This window comes from Parasteatoda tepidariorum, chromosome 8 (assembly GCF_982258835.1).
Source record: "Parasteatoda tepidariorum strain Cologne lab strain chromosome 8, Ptep-v5.0, whole genome shotgun sequence".
Lineage (NCBI taxonomy): Eukaryota > Metazoa > Arthropoda > Arachnida > Araneae > Theridiidae > Parasteatoda > Parasteatoda tepidariorum.
Window position 1 is genome coordinate 51,372,028 of NC_141762.1, and position 22,228 is coordinate 51,394,255.

The 22,228-nt window shown below is 26.3% G+C and overlaps 1 protein-coding gene across 1 annotated transcript in view; it reads right to left on the minus strand.

Moving 5' to 3' along the window:
• Positions 1-1,814: 1,814 nt before the first annotated feature.
• The window catches only part of LOC107447121 (ribonuclease Z, mitochondrial), a 29,468-nt gene continuing 9,054 nt past the window's right edge, over positions 1,815-22,228 (minus strand). Inside the window, exons 11-22 of the mRNA XM_016061953.4 lie at positions 20,326-20,491; positions 19,215-19,347; positions 18,840-18,934; positions 18,082-18,206; positions 17,907-17,997; positions 14,848-14,986; positions 13,075-13,223; positions 12,922-13,000; positions 12,712-12,835; positions 11,825-11,903; positions 5,308-5,452; positions 1,815-2,021 (exon numbers count right to left, since the gene is read on the minus strand). Of these exons, the coding sequence (XP_015917439.2) occupies positions 1,860-2,021; positions 5,308-5,452; positions 11,825-11,903; positions 12,712-12,835; positions 12,922-13,000; positions 13,075-13,223; positions 14,848-14,986; positions 17,907-17,997; positions 18,082-18,206; positions 18,840-18,934; positions 19,215-19,347; positions 20,326-20,491 (1,487 nt within the window). The 3' untranslated portion in view covers positions 1,815-1,859. The remainder of the gene's footprint in view (positions 2,022-5,307; positions 5,453-11,824; positions 11,904-12,711; positions 12,836-12,921; positions 13,001-13,074; positions 13,224-14,847; positions 14,987-17,906; positions 17,998-18,081; positions 18,207-18,839; positions 18,935-19,214; positions 19,348-20,325; positions 20,492-22,228) is intronic.

Here is a 22,228-nt window from a genome sequence, read left to right on the forward strand (position 1 = left end):
TGGCTAGAAAGACATAGGGTAGAATCCCCTTGCTGTTGGGCTAACCTTGAGAAGCTTTCCACTCCATGTAATGCAAATGCTGGCTAGTTCCATTAAAAAGTCCTCCATGAAAGCTAGTTTGTCTCAATGCTTGATCCAGGAGTTACTTTGTCTTCTGAGTTGGGTTCATAATTACAAGGCCACAGAGTTGAACATTGATAGTTGTAAACTCAGGATTGGGTTGGCTGTTCAATACGGGTTATAAAATAAAACGTAAAGCTTTTAAATAGCTATTAATTTTTCCTTCCAAAAGTTAATATTTTACTTATTTTAAACTTCAGCTTTATTCTTTTATGCAATCACCTTTGCTTTTATATACTAATTTTAGTCAAATTCGCTTTATTTAATACATTCAAAAATTACGATAGTAAATACATCAGTATAACTTATTTTTATTACATTATGTATGTAGTGCAGCATGAATTGTTAAGTCTTCAACTGGTTTTAAATTAAATTAACAAAATATTGGTAAAATTTATGTTTTGTTATTTAATAACATTAACTATTATAAATTAGTATTAGTAATTCTGGAAAGATATTAGTTTTGAAAACATCTTAAAATTTTTATAATAAAATGGGCCTCCCTTTATCAGCCTCAGGCCCTGTAACACTTTTACTTGGCCCTGTTTAAGATGACTTACATTTTATTCATTAACTCCTACATATGTTTCAAAGAGCATAAAACATGCTTTGACGTTTATGCAACACTTTAAAATCATATTCCTGCCAACAGAAATTCAAAAAGCCTCATACCTCTTGTGACCATCGCATAACATATACTAAGCAGAGTTATAATGAAGATAAAAACAAGCTCACATTCTTTACATTAAATTTAACTTTGTAAGCCTAAAAATAATAAATTAACCTATTATTTTAAAGCAGAGTGACCAATTTAACATTATATAAAAAAATTTCAAAAAATACAGCTTTTTCTGATCTGCTTTTTCAGTCAACAAATTCGGAAAATCTAGCTTTGACAAGGAGATACTGTAACAGCGTGTTGGCTATAACGAACTCGGCTCAAATACCATGTAGGTATTACTTTTAATGCTGCTGTTTTTACACCATTTCATATTAATCCCATAAAAAAAAAATGAAAAAAAATACTGAAAAGTTTTCAAGCTGTTAAGTACAAAAACTGAGTGTATAGAACATTGAAAACAAGCATATTTTCCTAAAACTACCAACACAGATAAACTGTACATAGTAAATTTGGTGCTTGAAAAAAATAAAACAGTGGAAAAAATTTTACTCAAATTTATCTCTGTGTGAGTTCAGATATCACTGTTTGCATTTAACACAGCATTAGTATATGCTTAATTAATTTAAATATTATATATTTATCTTTTTTTTTGGGAGGCAGACATTTTGAGCAAAAAAAGATTACTAAAAAAAGAACTAACGGCAAACGGGATACAATCGAACTCGGAAAGAAATTCTGTTATCAGAAGGTAAAGAGTAAGGGCTGCAAGCAAGTTGTACATGGATCAACTAATTTATCCACTTAATAGAAAAAAGGCCTGAGACAATAATTCAATGGCCAAAAGCTAGATAGTATGGTAGGTGTACACATCTATGTGTTAAAAAGATAAAATTCATATTCACAATGAAAATTCCACAGCTTAAGTATAAAATTTTAGTACAAGAGTTAAGTAATAAAATATCAATAAATCAATGTTATTTCAGTTATCTAAATTAAAACTTAAGAATTTTTTAAAATTTTTTGCAGTTGAGTATAAATTTCGCATACTACTATTTTAAATTTGCTAACTAAATGCAAATAGAAAATAAAATATTTATTTACATTCAATAACATTACTTTACATTTTATTTGCAACTGATTCATTTAACATTGAATTAATTAATTCAATTCTCTTCTTTCTTTTATCGCCCCTGTTATTCATATCTTCGACATCTTCTGCAAATAAGCATTTCAATGCTGGAATAAGCAAAGGTAGAATGTATAATTCATCGGAACATACCTGGAAAAAACAAAATACGAAAAATTATTACTTTTTAACATCAACTTTTTATAATATATTTTGAAAAACATCCCAAAAAAGTGCCATTTTAATATACTTGCATCGAATTACATAGACTTGCATTTTAATTACATAGAATCTGAAGATCAAAACAGAATGCAATTAGTTTTCGGCTCTGATTTTTGTACACTGAAGATTAAATAACCAAAATTTATTTTTAACAAGTGGTAGACTAAATGTAAATAAAAGTTTTATAACTAGATAAACTAAAATAATTAATCTATCACCCTTTTATGGTACCTTTTAAAGGGGATAAATAGATTTAATTTAGAACCTTTTAAAATGCATTATTTCATTTTTTTATTAAAATCCTTTGTGTCCAAAATCACCCCAATTTATCCAGGACAGATTGATGGCATATTTGGTTTGTTTTTGTCTATAGGCCAGAGGTTTCTAAACTTATTCAGGTTGCGATAACCTTACACGATTTAAAATTATCTTGTGACGCTACAATATGAGATTTATTCACAGTATTATGTACTAATAATATCTGTTCCTATGTGCAAAACTATGAGACAGAAATATAGTTAAGAATGATGAGTGATGAGAATTTAAATATAGTTAATGATAACTTCTACTTAAAATCCAAACAGGTCATTTAATTGTACTTAATAAAAAGGCATTAACAATAATCATCAGCTTTAATAACATAAGAAAAAGTAGAAATGAAGAGAAATTACTGTGCATAATTAAAGATATTGTAAATTCATTTAGTGAGATGGAAAGTGAAAACATTTTGATAAGCAACCATGCAATCTATCCCTCTGTAATAGATTTAAAGTGACCTGCATCAATAAAATTGAAGATTATAGCACTTCAAAGAACCATACACCTTGATGTAATTCATTGATTTTAGTGTTTTTTAATGTATTAGCTTCCCAGTACTGTTTTAACCGATAGAGGATTGCAAATTAACGTGGTATGAACACATAAACTAGTATAAAGGCTCAAGGGTGCCAGCAGAATAATACAAAAGGGGGTGCAACCCTCTAACAAACTACTCCCCATCCCCCCCAAAAAATTACAAATATTCTGTTGTCACATTTTGTTTTGTTATTACATATACTTTCATCTGTTAATTTTTTTCAAGATACATTTCTTCATTGTTAACAATACATTTTAAAAAAAAGTACCATATTAAGGGGTACGAAATGTGGAGGAATAGAGAAAATTCTTATGAATCCCTGATCGATTTACTTATTGAGGCCACACCGTTTTATCTAGCTGTAACGGAGACAATCAAAATTAGCCTAACTCTTCCAGCTACTACGTGCTCTATTGAACGCACTTTTAGTACAATGCAACGCATCAAAATATGGAATCGGTCTACAATGCTTCACGAGAGGTTAAGTAGTTTGTGCATGCTCAGTGCGCATAAGAAAAGAATTAAAGATAACTCAGAATTCATTGAAAAAGTTATAAATAAATTTGGACAGCTAACAAAATTATTACAATCCTTGTTTGATTAAACAGTTTTTTTAATTGTTATATATCAATAATTACATAATTATTTGTTTTCGAAAAAAAATATTTTTAATTAAAAAATGTTATACTCTTTAATAGTTTTAAAAAAAAAGCCAGGGGGTGCAAGTGCACCCCCTTGCACCCGGCGCCCTTGCAAAGGCTACAAAACTGGACATTTATCAACGTGACTGAAAGTGTTAAAATAACAAGGTCCATCATGTTCTAAAAAGAAAAATAAGTGGTAAACAAAAATGTCAGTTTCTTCTTTGGAAGAGAGATCTCTTTTAGCTTGTTTTTAAAAGAGAGTACAAAGCTAAATCAGTTAAAGGGAAGAGAGCACTACCTTAAACTTTTCTACAAAAATAATGAATTTTAAATTATTTTCTGCATTATGAATAAATTTTTAAAAATGGCAAACATTAGACTTGAATCTATGAACACCTCACAACAGTCTAAGATGCCATAACAAATACTTTGGAAACACCTGCTGCAGACAATCAGCATGTACAAAAATTTATGAATGTGATGCCTCTGACTATTAATATGATAGTGCAATAAAAAATTAAGTGTTATACAAATTTATAATTGTTGCATTTTATTAAATAACAAAATGTAATTATGCTATACATACACAAAAATTTAATGATTAAACTAAATATTACGTTCAGTATCTGCTGAAAATTATATCAGCGTTTAAAAAGAAAATAACATATCAAATATCTGGCATGAAAATAATAAATGAGCCTTTTTTCTCACAAAATTTTATTTTCGATTATTTGTTTTAATATTTTTTGATAAACTTCATCACTAAAGTACTTTCTAAGTTTTGTTAGATGTTGCTTAATCATCATAATGAGTTCTAAAAAAATTTCAAATGAAAAAAAAAACTTTTTTTTTTCACTGTGAAAAGTTTATTTTTAAAGTTTAAATAAAATTCTATAAGTTAATATTGCAAAAAAATGGCTGAAAATTGCTAATATGAACAAATGAATACAAAACAGTTCACCAAAACCTAATTTTAGCTAAGTAAAAAAAAAAAAATAGTTTGAACTTGACACTGTTTTTCGCATTATGCTGAAATAGTTTATATCTTATAACAGCTAAAAAGATACATAGAGTATCTAAATATATAGAGTGGTATATAAATTGAATTGTATTTCAATATATCCTTAGTAACAACTGTTTTGTGTTTACCCATACAGCATATAATCGATTTTTAAAGGTGAAGATTTAAAGGTTTGATAGAATAGGGAATGGAAATAAATTTTATGCAATTAAATTCAATAAAATATACCATGAAAATTTTTAAACAAACTAACATACTAATAAAAATGTAAAAAATTAGTTTGGATATGAATAATTATACAAAATAAAAATAGTAATAACAATGAGTAGTAAATATAAATAATGAATCCACTATTGCAAAGCTGAAACTAAATTTTTAATCAAATAATAAATAAAAAGGCATGCAAAATAAAACTAAGAAAGAATAAAGTAGGGGAAAAAAACACTGCTGAGCAGTAAAATTTGGACAGAAAAAAATAAGAAGAAAAAAAAAGTTAGTATCAAAGAAATCATAATTTTCTAAACATAATAAGCATTGTATTACACATAATTTTTATCAACAGTATTAGTAAATATACCACTTAAAATTAAAATTTTTTTTTTAAAACACACTCAAATGATGAAGTGATTGACACATCTTATCATTGATTTTGCAATACTCTATGGTAAAATAGATTTAAGAAATAGCATTACTTACTGTCATATTATCAAAGGCACAGCCAACATGATTGTGAAAATTTTCATTAAAGAGTGGTATCTTTGCATACCGTTGACTAAAATGAGTAAGTACGGTGTAGTTTGAGTTCATATCTGCACCTATCTTGATTGCTTGACTAGTTGTACTTCAAAAAAACATAATTGAAAATTAGTTAAAAATATGTATGCTTAAAATATTACATAATAGAAATATTTCTTTATATTTCTTATTATATAACTGATGCAAATATTGAAACTGTCAAATGTTAAATTTACATGAATTAATCAGTCATGATGAGAATAACTATTTTAACTGAATCATCAAATAATTTAAATGGAGTGGTTCCCATCACTTAAAACATGCATGCTTTTGTTTCAAATTCAGAACTAATTTAATATTTTATCAAAATTGAAAAACAAAATTAAAAATTTAGCAAATACCAATTAGAAAATACAGATTTAATAGTTCATGTTAAAAATTAAAAAATACAGTCTGAAGATGCATTAGTTTATAACTTTTCGCTAAGTACTTAAATAGTAAAGAACAAGAACAAATAATGAATACGTGACAAAATCAATTTTTCAGTGAAAGCTTTTTATATTTTGCCCCTATAAATTATAAGTATTCAATAAATTTAATTTTGAAAGATATTTTTGATTAAAAATATTTAACTAAAAAATAAAGATTAGAAATTCCCCATTTATTTCAATAAAAATAAATATTTGTTTTCCTCATTTTTCTAAGCGTAGGATTTATTAAAAATAAATTGTAAACTTATTCTTATTTTATCTGTTTTACACACAAAACTTATATGTGATTGCCATCATACAAATTTTATAAATTCAATACACAACCAGTTCTTATCAGAACTAAATTCAAATAAATCCGCTAAGACCTACCCTACTTTAAAAATTACATTGTATCATAGATAATAGCTTTACAACACAATTTTAAATGGTATTTTATTAATCTTATGCCAGGCTATATTATTTTTTTACTAAAATTGTTGTTGAATATATGAGAAAGTGTAACACATCATTACATCAGGCCACTTGCCACAGAACAATACAGCACTACAATTAGAACTTGAAATACCAAAACATTAACCCTTTCGCAACGGGAAGCGCGCTTACCGCTGAGGCCGTCAGTCTCTCTCCAGGGCCAGAGGGTTTTTTGCTGTTAAGCCTAATTCCATGAAATTACCGAAACATCAACGCGTTGTTTAATATTATTCTGTAGAATATTTAAATGACATATGCTTTATATATATATTTCTATGGATACTTTAGTTACTTAAGGGTGTCTTGGAGTCGGGAAAAACTTCGATGAGACACTCGGACAAAAATAACCAGGTGTTTTTCTTTCCCCCAAGTAGTACAGTTAAGTCGTCAATCATGTCAAACCCCCATTTCACACTCTTTTTACACTGTTTGGGAGGTCTGACAACTCCATGGGTCTGACCACTGCGGTCATGCCTTACTTCAGAAAAGGACTAAATAAAAGCACGAATTTCTTATGTTCCTGGTGAATGAAATAAGCAAGTTTTTCTTTTTATAACAAATAAATTATACTTCGTGAAATCTTATCAATTTAATTATTTAAAATTTTAATAAAAAAATTTCTTAGAGATATTTCTTTTACTTCATTATTCACTTTTTAAATTTTATTCATAATGTTACATGCATAGCGTTTTAAATTCCAAACGTGGTTCTACTATTCACTGTTACTTTTTTCCGATTTTTTAAATTTAGATAATTTCAGTGTTTTTAAGCTTGAACTCTAAGAAAATTCATAAAGCCTATATGTATTTTGTGTTCTTTCTACAATTCTAAGTAAAGCGTAATATTTTATAGTTATCATTTTCATTTTAAAGTTCTCATAGTTACTTTCTTTTCCTTCGTTAGTTTATTATCATCTCAACCAAGATAATTTGAAGTTCAAATCAAACGACGATTATATATATATATATATATATATATATATATATATATATATATATATATATATATGTATATATGTATATATATATATATATATATATATATATATATATATATATATATATATATATATATATATATATATATATGTATATATGTATATATATATATATATATATATATATATATATATATAAATATATATATATATATATGTATATATATATATATATATATATATATATATATATATATATATATATATATATATATATATATATATATATATATATATATATATATATATATATATATATATATGATTGTTGCCAATTGAAACCAGTAGTGAATTTTTCAAGTTTAAGCAATATCATTGTATTTGGTATCATTTTTAAGTAAATTTGTTGTAATTTATAAATTCAAAAGTTATTCATTTATTTATTTATTTTTTGAGTTCTGCATGATCAATGCATGACAATTTATCATCTATATAAATCTATATAAATTTATTTATCACTTCTGCATGAAAATTTATCATAGAGGGCATTCATGATTTTGACTAATTCTACCAAAAAAACCCTTTTTTTAAAGAAGAATCCGTTATTAAAAATAAAACGATTTTACGTATAGTTTGATTTATATTGTTAAATAAATTGTTCCTGTTTAATTATGCAGTAATTACTGTGAAAAAAAAATTTTTCTTATATTTTAAGTCAAAAATTATCTCAAATATATAGTGTCTCCTATCTATATTTCATGCGTAGGTAAAACACCATATAAAATGTGTATGTGCTATTGACGAAAATGTGAATTTGTTATTAAAATCACCGTTATTTGCCTAATAAATACATAGAATTACTAAATATAGCGAGTTGCGACAATCATTCGATTGACTTTTTATTTTATAACCGTCGTTGAACAACAGACCCAAATTTTAGCTTGCGGCTACCAATGTTCAACTCCGTAGCCTCATAATTTTGAATCCAATCCAAAAGACATCGATCAGTACCCCCAGAGGCATAGATTTGTTTAGGAACTTGGTGGACTTAGGGATCCGACATATTTAATGTATACCAGTCACCATTTAAAACACTGGGAATCTTTTGATGTTGCTATAGATAGTTTCGCAAGTGTAAAAAGTTCTTGGAAAAAAATCGGTAGTTAATTTTGTTGCCCGAAAAGCTGAAATTGAGAAAGAAGCAAAGGATGCACTTTTTTTTTCTTTTTAAACAGAGTCTGGTAAAACAAAAACTTTCAAATATAACTACAAAGATGTAGTACGGGTTTCAATTATAGTAATGCTGCCAACTCCAATTTTAAATAACCGAAGAGTCACATTTAATAGTGATATTTCCCTTTAACTTTTAGTCAAATTTGTAAGACGTCCCCTCTGTTACATTCCATATCCTTTCTGTCTTATAATAATTTATTTTTCCTCGAAATGTGATAATTTATAAAAAAATAATAAAACACAGATAATGTTTCGGATGGTCTAAATCACAGAATTTAGCTAAAATAAGAGTGCTATAATAATATGGGATTTAATAAAGATAATGATATGGGATTAGATAAAAATATGGGATTTTATTTGTCCCCTCTGTTAAAACTACATTTAATCAATTTATTCATGAGGTTCTTTTATTATTTTATGCCAATTAATTAAACATTGCACCCTAAAGTAGCATATCCTAATAGAATTTTTGTTTTCAAAAATATTAAATATATTTTTTAGAATAAAATATTTGGGTGATTTCCCCTCTGTTACGCTTGAAATCTATCTATCTATCTATCTATCTATCTATCTATCTATATATATATATATATACATATATATATATTGTTCACTTGATAATTACACATAGATTACTCTAAATATTTTATTAATTACATTTTCAATAAAATAAGAGAGCCATGCATAGAAAAAAATCTTTCCTTTATTTCTTCACAAAATCAATTGTCTCACTGATAGTTTTCGAAAAGAAAAATGTATTCTGTAAATGTCATGACAAATAAAGAAACATTGATTTAAATTCGATGGATATCAATCTTTTTACTGATTATCACTCGATATTAGATAATTTGTAATTGATTAGTAATTTTCTGCTCACTTAATAGTACTTTTTCATTGAATTGTGTATAGAATGTTCCGTAAATACTACCTCCTCGATAAATGTCTAGAATTCTAGTCACAAATGAGATATAAAAAAAAAGGATCACAAAATAACACTTTAGGGAAGAAAAAAAAATTAAAACATGATCATTCATCAATTGAGAAGGTGAGATTAAAAATGTATGTTTAGATTCCGAAAAAACATAGAGGAATTGAAAGACACTTTTTTGAGACACTTCAAACTAAATTCGGCAATCAAACTGTTTTTAAAGTTTTAATTCCGTTTATCTTAATAGTGATTCTGACGATTTTCTTATCGTTTTCTCCCGCTCTTAAATTATATTTTGCGATTCCTAATTTGTATATTTTTTTAAACTTAATTCTTAAAGAAGATTCTAAAATTATATATGAGGATGTAGATTACGGAACACTCTCCATCATAGAAACAAGATGTTTCAGTTTTCATAATTAGATATTGAATGTTAGTAAAAGATATTGATTTGATTGTGAAATATAATTTTCTTCTGTTTAATGCCATGTTTTTGTCATATATTAGAAAAAGTTATTTTTATCAATCCATGCGTGTATTTCGGTTTATATTATATATATATATATACATAAATTTTATCTGACGACGTCAATGCAGCCTTTTTTTTTAATTTTAAAAGTAATGTCCCATATTAGCAATCTACGATAATCTATAACAAACGCTCCTCCACAAAATCTAAGCATGAAATACAAACAGAAATGCATGAGGATGCACATAAGAAAAGGTGGTAGGGAGAGTCATAAATCACAGTGAAAGCTGGTTTCAGCCTCCTGCGGTGCAAAGGGTAATTTTCGCTGTGGGTAATTATGTTGAAAAGGGTTTTAGAAGGGGAAGGAAATTTTGAGTCTGATGATTGAAATTATTGAAACTAATTTACGATTTACGTAATATGTATAAAACCTAGAATTAAAATATTAATCTTAAGTTATAGAGAGTGTCTTAAGCTTTAAATCTGTCTTAAAATTTTTCCAAAAATGTTAAAAATAAACTTGTAATTAAAGTTTATCTCCCAAATTTCAGTCTTTCGAAGAACATGTTAGTTTCAAAAAAGTTTTAAAAATATTTAAAATCTTCCAACTGAAAATTTTGTAAGATAGTTTAATAGTAGACATTTCAAAGCATACTATGAAGCAAAAGAAATTCCAAAATGTTAATTAGTGACTATATAATGAGTAGGCTAAGAATCATATAATTCTCCATAGACTAACATGGAGGACGACGAAAGAAGAATCTCTCTCCAAGACACCCTTAAGTTATTTCTTGTTTAAATGTATATAAATAAATATATATTTGACACATTTTATTTTCATTATGTACTTATCATTTACTAACATTCAACATTACATATCTGAAAACTAAATATATGACTTAAAGTTCTTTTTTCGAATGAAAAATTTTAAAACAGGGATTTACAAGATCTAAATACCCACTAAAAACTAAACCGAAAATCGAAAGTAGCGAGAAAAAAAACCTCCCCTGCTTATTGTAAACAAATACCACATGCGAATTTAAAGAGCCATCATAAAACATTCCTTCCCCCTCCATTCCTTCCTCCTAAAAACCACGTGAATGTACTCTCATCTTAAGTAGAAGGTCAAATCTATATGTATCTGAAACCATATGGACATACAATGGCATCTTTTGGAAGAAATTTTATTTTTTAAAATGTTCCAAAAAGCTGGCACAAATGAGTGACGGCCGGGGGTGAACGAGAAAACGCTCTGGCACACGGGTGTGTCAGCCGGGAAGTGAGAGCGTTTCTTGCTGGCACGTACATGTGAAAGTCGGCGCGAAAAGGTTAAATGAACTTTAAACATTAAAAACATGATGAAACTATTTATTTAACGACTATTCATCTAGAGGGACATGATATCCCTGTCCAGTGCAGCTTCTAAACGGCCAGAGCTAATCTAAATTAGAGTCAAGGTCATGACAAACTAATGCTGTTCATTAATAGTGATATTACAAAAAGAGCATAGTTAATATGCTTATATTTTTGAGGAGTTAAGCTAAACAATCATGTCATGCACTCAGTTTGCAATTAACCATTTGCCACAGCATCTATACATGGACTGAACTCTATCCTTTATTTTCTTCTAGACTTTATGTTTCAATTTAATTGAGAGTTATAATATATGGAATATATTTTTTTTAATGCTGCTCACATCAATACCATTCTCTATGTCACATGATCCCTTATGTTAAATGAGTATCAGTTAGAGGTTATGGTTACTTTTTAATTATATGATTTTATGTAAATGACATTAACCTTTAATAATAAAGACTTTTTTTAGATAAAAATTTAAACTTGAATAATTAACTGTCTTAAAGGGCACATAATAAATAATTAGTATATATTTAGTATTTCTGCAGTATTAAATGCATTTCACAAATTACATAAAATATATAAATTTTTACCTGTGTTTTTTAATGACTGCCTCATCAAGCAAATCATCTTCCATAGTAGCTTCATGTATCAATACAGAACAATCTCGACCTTTAATAAAGTGTGTGTATTTATATATATTAATAAGCATTGATAGAATTTAATTAGCTTTTAAAGGAGAACATAAGTAATATGCTTGTAAGCATTTTGAATGGACAAGTTAGATATTTTTTAAATATACATAGATGAAGAATACCTAAAGGTGTTTTTCATAGCTATTTCGTTAAAAATAAATAATAAAAAAACATAAAGTTTTTTTTTTTTAAATTACAAAATATCAGCATATTAAATAAAAAATGATCTTGAAAGTGAAAGGTTAAAATCCATAAAATACCTATAAAATGCACTGTTTTAATCAGAAAATAATCTTTTAAAGTTTATGAATTCTTATACTATTTCTGCACCTCAGTGGTATATGTATATTACTTAGTTTCTAGTCACACATTTAGAAACAGTTAGCAAATAAACATATTATTAAAATAAAATACATACAAATGATTTTTAAAACCAGTTTTAGAAAACTTTGCAACGTTTGAGAAATTAAAAAACATATATAAAAGAAACACACAGAAATTAAATATGATCAAAGTTGCTCAGTTGTATAAGTGCATTAAATCATTTGATAAAGTAGTATACCGATACAATTTCACTAATTATTGGCTCTTCCCATTGAATTTAAATTATATCTTAGTTTTGAAAGAAAATATTTGTATATAAATTTGAAGAAAATTTTTTTATTATAGTAATAATATTATTGGTTTTGAGGAGAAATCTGAGAAAAATATGTACAGAAGCTCTAAGTTAGATGTTTGACTTTCTTAGGTAAGAAAAATAAATTTAAATAAATTATATTGTTTACCAGCTTCAACTAGTTTTTCACAAGGCATAGTATCTCCAGAATAGACTATTTTCCATTTAGAATCTTTGGGAGCTATGATAACACCATGAGCATCAGGGCAATGTTGCACAGGAACTGTTGATATCTAAAAATATAATTGGGTCAGTAAATTTACATATACTATTTAACATACATTAAGTTTATAGAACTATGAAATTTTAGGGAACTTACTTGAATATGTTTACTAATTTTTATAGTGTTTTCTAATTTTACCATCTGATTATGCTCCAAACAAGTACATTCTAAGAACCTAAAAGTAAATTTTTTGTTAAGAGAAAATACTTAAATTATTTTAAGTTGATTCAGATTTTAAGTTCAGTTTACCTGTAGAGATAAGTAATGGGCTCTATCTGCCTGTGATAGTTTTTTAACCAAAAGTTTAACTGTTTTGGTCCAATAAGTAAAAGAGGTTTATTTTGAATTTTCATATTTCGGTACAAATCTTCTCTGGTTTTTAAAATTTTAATTAAACCCTGGAACAAGAAACAAAAAGACATGAAAAGTACTAAATTGTACTCAAATTAAAGTACAGTTTTGAAGTTTAGTAGTTAAAGGATACTAATTCTAATGAAAGAAAAACTAATTGTAAATAATCTTTCATTAGTTTAGAACAATAGTACAAAACATCAAGTATTTCAAAATATCATTAGGATTAAGATTCAAGAACAATAAGAAATAAAAAATTTCAATTATTTAAAACCAAAATAATTATCATGAAATATTTAATACATAGCATTAAGATATACAAGCATATAAAAAATTAGTACAAATGAATGAACACTTAAAAGGCTGATAATCACAGACTAATCGACTAAGGAAAGCAATACAACAAAATAACTGCTGCAGCAAAATAAATTAGGAATGTAAAAAATATTAATTTATGAACTACAGTAAAATAAAATGCTGATTATTTAAATAAAGGACAAAACATTATTAAAATGAAAAAAAATTTTTATACACATATTATAAGACTTTTCTAATCTCATTTATTACTCACAAAAAATATACGACTAAAAAGAAACCCACATACTAAATTTTTTTCCCCCATTAATGCCATAATAACAGTTCTTCAACATATACCCTTACTTGGTTACCTTTTCTTTTGATTGCTTAAAACCAATGGTATGAATACTGTACCTAGGTAATATTTTTTTCTTGATTCATAAACTCATAGAGAGAGAGAGAGAGAGAGAGTAATTAATTATGAATTTGGAAGTTGGAATGAATTTGGAATCACAATCATCCATTTTACCAATTGAATTAAAGGCATTATTTTAGATGATTTGTTATACTCTTGTTAGTTCAATATTGATACAATATATTAGTTAGCTATGGGAAGAATATGTTACTAACTGAGTTAAAAGATAAATTAAATTATAACAATCTAAAAAATTATTAATTTAACCATAAGAGTAGTAGTTTCATACTTGTGATAAAAGTGGAAAAACTATGCTGTTCTTCAATTATTAGTATTTTATTTTTAATTTTTATAATAAAAATTGTTATAAAATGTAAAGTTTTAAGCATGACAACAGAAATAACTGTTAAAACTATATAAAAAAAATACATAGTACATGACCAAATAATAAATTTGGAAGATGCGAAAAAAGCTAAAAACTTAAAATGACTCCTTCTTTTACAAACACATTGTTGATTGGCCTTGAGTTAACTCTTCGTTACATCCCCAAATGTTGTTGACGACGAGGATTTAACTAGTCATTACACTTGCATTATCTATTTCAATTTATGCAATCCAGGGTGATATAGAATATTGCAAAAGCTTTGCAATATCCTTTTCCAAAATTTCATTGCATTTCATTCAAAATAAATAAAATTTATTGGAGTTCATCTCGTATGTTTAATTTTATTTCTACATTCAAATACAAAAATAATAGCTGGTGCCCTAAAATATTTTCTGTATAAAATTACTCACCAACAAAGAGTTAATAAAAATGTTTTGCATCAAGCATATTTTAAAAATTAATTCAAAATATGGAATTCAAAAAGAATCTTATCTGAAATAAATTTGTATAAATTCCACACATAATAGTATATTAACACCTGAAACAACACAAAATAAAATAAAATGATTATTACCAAATGGTGATCAGCATGCATATGAGAAATAAAAATACAATTTAAGTGTTCCAAGACTTTCTTATGATGTTTACCATGCAGCCTAACTAACTGGTCGTGAGTCCCTTCACCACAATCTAGCAAAATATATTTATTTTCACTGCAAAAAAAAGAAAAAAAAAACATAGTTAGATTATTTCCATTTTCAAAGCCTATGTAAAACAGGAAAATTTTAGAATAAAAGTAAATGTAATGCTAAAATAAAAAATATTTTCAAACAATAACTTTTCAGTTTAGTCTTTACTTAAATTTATTCATTAACTTTTTTTTAATGTTAACAAGAATTTTTAAAGCAAAGAAAAAATATATGTGATTAGTCATATTTTAAAAATAAAATCTAAAGCATACATTTTAATTTTAAATTAACTTTCATGAAATAACAAGTATATATATACAATAGAATTAATCAAATTTCTTATTATAAATTAGAAAAAATTATTAAAGATGCTGTAACTGTTTAAATTTAATGCTAATAAGGTTAAAGATAGTAGTACTTTTTTTTTACGTCGTAGTAAAGCTGCACGATGGGCTACGGGTGGCAGTCTGGGAAACATTCCTGAGGATAATGTGAAGACATGCCTTCACAATTTTGATCCTCTGCGGAGGGGATGGTTCATCTTGCTTCTGTTGTCCAATAACCTTTGCGCAACTTCACGGTAGAAAAATTTAACAAGGACCACTCTCAGTCTCTTCCGAGGCTGCTCAAAGTGGTCACCCACCTGCTTACTGATCCCAGAATGTGATATTTGACTTCAGTAATCTACTAGGAACCAAACTGCTCAACAAGGTTAGATATACTCAAATTAAGGTGGGCTCACATCATTGATTACTAGTATTTTAAATATGAAAGTAAAACAAATTGCTTCTAGGTAGAAAAATAAAAAGTTTAAGCAATTTTTACTTTTAAAAAAGGTTGGTTTTAAAAACAAAACAGAAATGTACCTAAAAAAATTGCATAAGAAAAAAAAATTAGACGCAGGTCTATCTAAAGTGACTTGGCAAGTACAGTTTTTTTTTAAAGAAGGCAGAAAACTTTATATCTGAAATGTATGTTATTTTAAAATCCAATACACATCTTTTGGAGAGAAAAAAACTTCTGCTTAATGCAATAATTCTTCCAATTTAATAAAGCCAGTTTTAAATGTCTGGTTTAAAAAAAACCCATCTGAATTAAATTTAAACATATGTAAAGATTTGTTGATACATAATGAGCTTAAAGAAAAGTAAACCCAAATCTTGTTTCGATTTTAACATATTATTTAAGATATTGATATATTAATTAATAGCAGATAAATTATTGTTTCAAGTTAGATTTTCTTCAGTTAGAATATACTTCAATATTAAGCTTAGTATCACCGTTCACTTTCTACCAATAGAGTTTATAAGAAAGTTTCTGAATGCTTATATATTATTGTTTACGGTTTTAATTTTGCTTCCGTTTACCTTGAAGTTTTAGATTCTTTATATTTACTCGAGAAAAAATATTATTTATCCTAATTTGTTAGAAATTACGTATCAAGATGAGATAATCGAATTTTTTCAAGTAAAAATAATAACAAATTAAAAAGATCAAAATTCAAAACTGAAAAAGTCATAGATCTGAATTCAGAAACCTTTCTCAAGTTTAATCCACTGACGGTTTTGTATGTAAAAGCTTTTTATAATTCCAGAATTTGGAAATTGAGCAGTTAGGGCTGGTATTCTTTTTTTTGCCCATCACGAAGAATACAACATTTTGCTTTGGTAAACAGATTGAGGGTGAAAGTACTTAAGAAGCAAAGTTTATTGCTAAAAATTAATGCACAAAACCATTACTGAATGTTTTTTTGTTTTATTTCAGAAAAATATTTTTTGTTTCATCTCATTTAATAATTCAGCATCTTCTAATAACTAAATTTTAATGGTATTGGGTCATTAAGTATGAAACGTCTGATTCGAGACTGAAAGTTTGGCTTATTATATCTCGGGCAAGAAATAATATAATTAATTAAAATATGCACCTTAACTATCAATACAACATTGCCAATTTAACGATAGCTTATTAATACCGCTAGTGAAAAAATCTGGAGAGCAGCTGGTGATGAAATCCCGAAATGCATTTTCAACCACAAGCTGGGAATTAAATATTTTTTCTTACAAAAAATTTACCAAAACTAGGAAAAAAGGGTAGTCAGTTGTCACGAGAACTCATATTCGAAAATAACTCGCATTTTTATCTTATCCACGACTTACAATATTTAACCTCCAGACGACAATACAATAGACTATTAAAAACAAAAAAGTGCATCTAAAAGCTAGATGGCGTACCTTCTCAATGCAAGAAAAATAAAAGACGATCGAAGTGAAATATCGGAGACATCAAACATAACTGGCATCAAACTAGAGACTTTAGGTAATCGGACACTTTATACTTTAAGACCCAATACTTTAATAATATCTTATCAGCCAATCAAGACATAAATTTAAAAAAAAAAATTTTTAGGAATGTGTAATAAATAAAAAAATGGTAAGAGTTTTAATAAAATTTAGAATGTATTCCTAGGAGCATAAAAATGGGATGGGAAATATCATTTTATTAAAAAACATATTGCAATTTAAATATTTTGTATGTTAAAGAAATATGTGTATCCAGCAGAAAAATATATTTATTAATGATCTGAGAATGTCTTATTATACAACATTTATAATAACAAACACGATTTTTTTCATTATTATAACAACATTTATTATAAATAGAGAGGTATTTTAAACTGGTATGATTCAGTTTTCAAAAAAGAAAAAAAAGTACTTCACATGGGATTTGAACTCACTATCACTCATTTTCAACCTTAACACGGTTACTGAATATAAATTTTAATATTAGTTTAAGTATGTGTTTATACTAACTTCAATTGGAAAGCTTACTAAATAGGGGCATTGATGAACAAAATAAATATAGATGACCTATCAAAAAACTTAAATTACCATAATACAAATAATTGATAAATTTTGTAAGACAAAAAAATAAAATAAGAAGTTACCTTGTGTTTACTAATATTGCTGATACATTTCTAGCTTTGCTCGGAATACAAGAGCCTGTCCCAAGAAATGACATGATGGGAAAATGATCTTCTAAAAAATGCAAAAAATACTAAAATAAAACAAACTTAAACATAAATTTGTATATAAATAAAAATAAATTTTTTTGTTCCTTACTATTAGATTGTTGCAGTGAATGTTGTTGTATATTATTTTTCAGGTGATTGAGACTTTCTTGAAAACCTTCTATTAGCATAGCTTCCTCAATAAATTCTTCTGAATTCATCTTTATGCTAAAACTTCTATTTTTAAAAAATAATACTACGTTACTTGCTTTTACTAACTAAAGAAATTAATAAAAGAAATCTTCAATATAAAAGAGACTGCTGAAAAAATTAGATTTAATGCAACATTTTTTTTCTGATAAATTGTGATTATTTTCAAGCTACAAAAAAATGCTCATTAATTCCTTTTTCTCCCCTTTAGATTTATATGTTTCTTCAACATTTGTCACAGAGACAATGATTTCTAAATTTGAATTAATAAACAGATAAAAAGTACTCTTAAATTAATACACTACACTCACAGAAGAATGGACTAGAAAATAAAATAAAGCATGAAAATAAAATATTGCTAAAATAGGAAGAAAAAAAATAGAAAAATAAGTAAAAAAAATTATTATCACTAATTTTATTAGATATCTTTATGATATAAAAGATATGTCTTTTTCAAACATTTGTTAGATAGAGATAGCGTTTTTCATTTTTCCTTGCTTAGATATTGGTAGGTGAAGCCTAATTGCATACTTTTCTAACCATATTTTAGAAAAGAAGTTTTAAAACATTGATTAAAGACAGACATTTTGGAAAACCCTGTATACAAAAAATATATATTTGTTATTATAAATTAAATAAAAAGGTTAATTTGAAACTCACCTATCTAATCCTCTAGGAGGACGCAAGTAATATCTATCTAAAGTGTTGGCTTGAATAATGTTTTCTTTTTGATATTCTCTAAATTCTTCTGCAGTCTTTCAAATAAGAAAATATTAGTAACACAAAATATAAATTATAAGTGCATGTATGAAACTATAAGAAAATAAACATACATAGATTGCAAAGGAAATCAGTGGTTAATATTTAGTGAAAACAAAATAGTAAATTTGATTTGTATTGAAAATAATTGTTAAAAACATTTTACAAAAGTTAAAAAAAATTTAAAGTGAAGAGTGCTAACTGATATTTTTAAAAATAAGTTACTAATTCTAAACTATACATCTAAATTGTAAAAAATATTTTTATAATTATTACATCATTTTCATGTAGTAAACTAAATATTCCAGGGTGCAACAAGTTTAGCTTGTGCTGGATTCGATGAACTCCTGCACTATTAAGAGTTGCATTGGTTTTGTTTAAAATCAAATGGCACGTTGAATCAGGAAACCTAAAGTACAAAAAGAACAAATCTTATCATAAATAAATTATTTAACAAAATAAGCTAAAAATATTTTTTTTAAAGGCATGTTAAAAATTTATAAATATATTTAGCATTTTTTTTTACATACAATTTTAGAAATAAAATAATGTGGCTTTTATTGCTTTTCTGAAACAATATCAATAAAATACAAATTTCTAGATAACAAATTTGCAAAACAGAGAAATGAAAAAATTTTTCATCATAAAAAGAATTTTTTATTATGAAAAGATTTTTTATTTTGAATAAAATATATATGTCAACTATGTATTTTGTAAGGAATCGCAAAGTGATAAATGAACGTCAAAAATATATAGATATACAAAAAAACTAATATTTTGTAGAAAATATAGAAAAATTTATAATTTATAGGTCTGGCATTTATTTGAAACTATTTAAAGCTACATCAAAAATTTAAAATGCAACTTAGTTTCATGACATAATAAAATCAAATGATAATAAAGCCATTATCAAACTTACTTGTGAATAAGAAACAAAATTACTTAAATTTGCAAATTCAGTTGTAACACTTACTAATACTAGTATTACTGATATACACTTTAAAACGAGAAACTATTAAAGAAAAATTATACTGATTAACAATATGATTTAAATAAATATTGTAACTGAGTTAGTAATTTTCACCCTGAAAATCATTATTAAATTCACTTAAATTTTGGAATGTTTCACCTACCGAACATTTTTTTAAAAAAATTAAAAAAGGAATTTCAAAATGTCTCAAAATGAAAAATTAAGCTTAAATGTATGTATCTGACTTGGTCTGGACAAATAAACAAAATTATTATTAATAAAAAATAAATAAATAAATGTTTACAGTTCAATATTAACACATAATATACACAGTTAACCTGATACAAAGATATACATTTGAGATACTATCCTCCAAATCTCCACAACTTAATGAAGTAATCAAAATAGTATACATACTTGTTCATCCAATCTTGATATTCTGGAGTTGTCAAAATATTTGGCGGGGTAAAATGTACAACAAGTGAGGCTGCTTCAGATGAAGGAGATGAGGCGTCTTGATACTGAGAAAACTTTTCCTCACTTACAAAAGGCTTAAGAAATTTAGGTGAAGGGCACTCTACAACTAAAAATAAAAAAAAAATATAATAAAAAAATAAAAGCTTTTACATGAAGAATAGTGTATTTTGGAACAGTTTGATGCATAATTGGTTTGAAACAATTTTTATAACAATTTGGAGTAAGAGATTTGTACTTATGAAACTAGATATTAAAGAGTACCAGAATATTAGCAGATCTGGTGTTTAAACCAACTCTTTGTTCAAAATCGTGATTTTAGAGTTCATTGGGTGTAAATGTCGACTAGTTCAAATAAAAATTTTTAATCTATCATAAGACTTTATTATTTAAAAAAAATTTATAATATAAAAAATTTTAATTTCAAAAATTTATCTTATACTCAAAAAAAAATTATTAAAAATTTAAACAAGTAACTAAAAATGTTTTACTGCTATCTTACATCATAAAATATAAATGAAAACCATATGATCATACCTCAAATGAAGTATTTAAAATCAATGACATTAACAAGCTATAAATTTTTCAAATAAATAGAGTCATGTCAAACGATCTACGACATATTGTAAAAAGCTTTTACTTCTGTTCTATAAAAGTTACGATTCTTTTATAATTGTATTACTTTTATTGTATTTGAATTCGCACACTCAGAAATTTTTTAAGCTAAAGCGTCATTTGTTCCAGAAAAAAATTTCTTTTTATGGGTATACATGCATGGCCAGTGCTAAGCATTCGCCACCTCGCCAAATGAGACAAGATCCTAAGTTTGGCGAAAGAAATGTGTTTTAGGTAAAGTATTTATATTGAAAATAAAAATATATATTACACTCAATCATAGAAAAAAAAATCGAGTATAAAAGGTTAAAAGGAATTTTGTAGAAGAAATCTTGTATTCTTTAATTGATTACACTGATTTCCATAATATGCAGTGAAAAACCAATTATAATTATAATAAGTCCAGATAATGTAAGCATAAGCAACAGGAGAGATTACTTAAGAATGAGTAAAAAACTACAATAAAACACAGATTAATATGCTCATTACTGGATCGCACAATATTGCGGAGCAAAATTCTTTCCTACAGTTTGTGTCAATAAAACAGATTAAATGGTAGCAAGATGCATATTATCATCCAAATATATTTGCAGAAAATATATTTTCTCATGCAATAAGAAGACAACAACAAAATGTTGCTTCAGGTTTATCCTTATGTTACTGCTGTAGTAAGAAGACTTCTTATGTCTAAGAAGTAAACTAAAACTAAGTCTTAGACTCTAGTCTAAGATTAAATTAACCCCCCTCAAATTAACCTATCCCTATTTTTATCTATTCATTGCTCATTTACTCCATCCTATCTGCAAATTGACACTTTATTTGAATTTTATAAAATAATTCATTTTTTAGTAAATTTGCATTTTGATTTTAAGTTTTTTACAGAAAAAAATTCAATCATAAAAATTATTCGAGTTTTGCTTTTAGCTAAGAATTTTTAAAATTAGCTTACTTTTGATATTTGAACTTACTGGCTAATAATTTGAAGTGCTTTGCATGGTCCTGGGTATATAAGTAAAACCTCTAACTATCATTGCTATTTAGAATTCAAAAGGTTCACTTATATCTTGAAAACTACACTAATTTCTATTGCTCTAGAATCATAACTATAAAAAAGTTGTTTGTTTTATTTCACTTGAACTAAAGCAGAAATAATTTTAAGATGATACAAATTTAACTAAAACAGCTATTTTATAAATTAGGAGCTATTTTATGTGGAAATGTCTATTTTAAG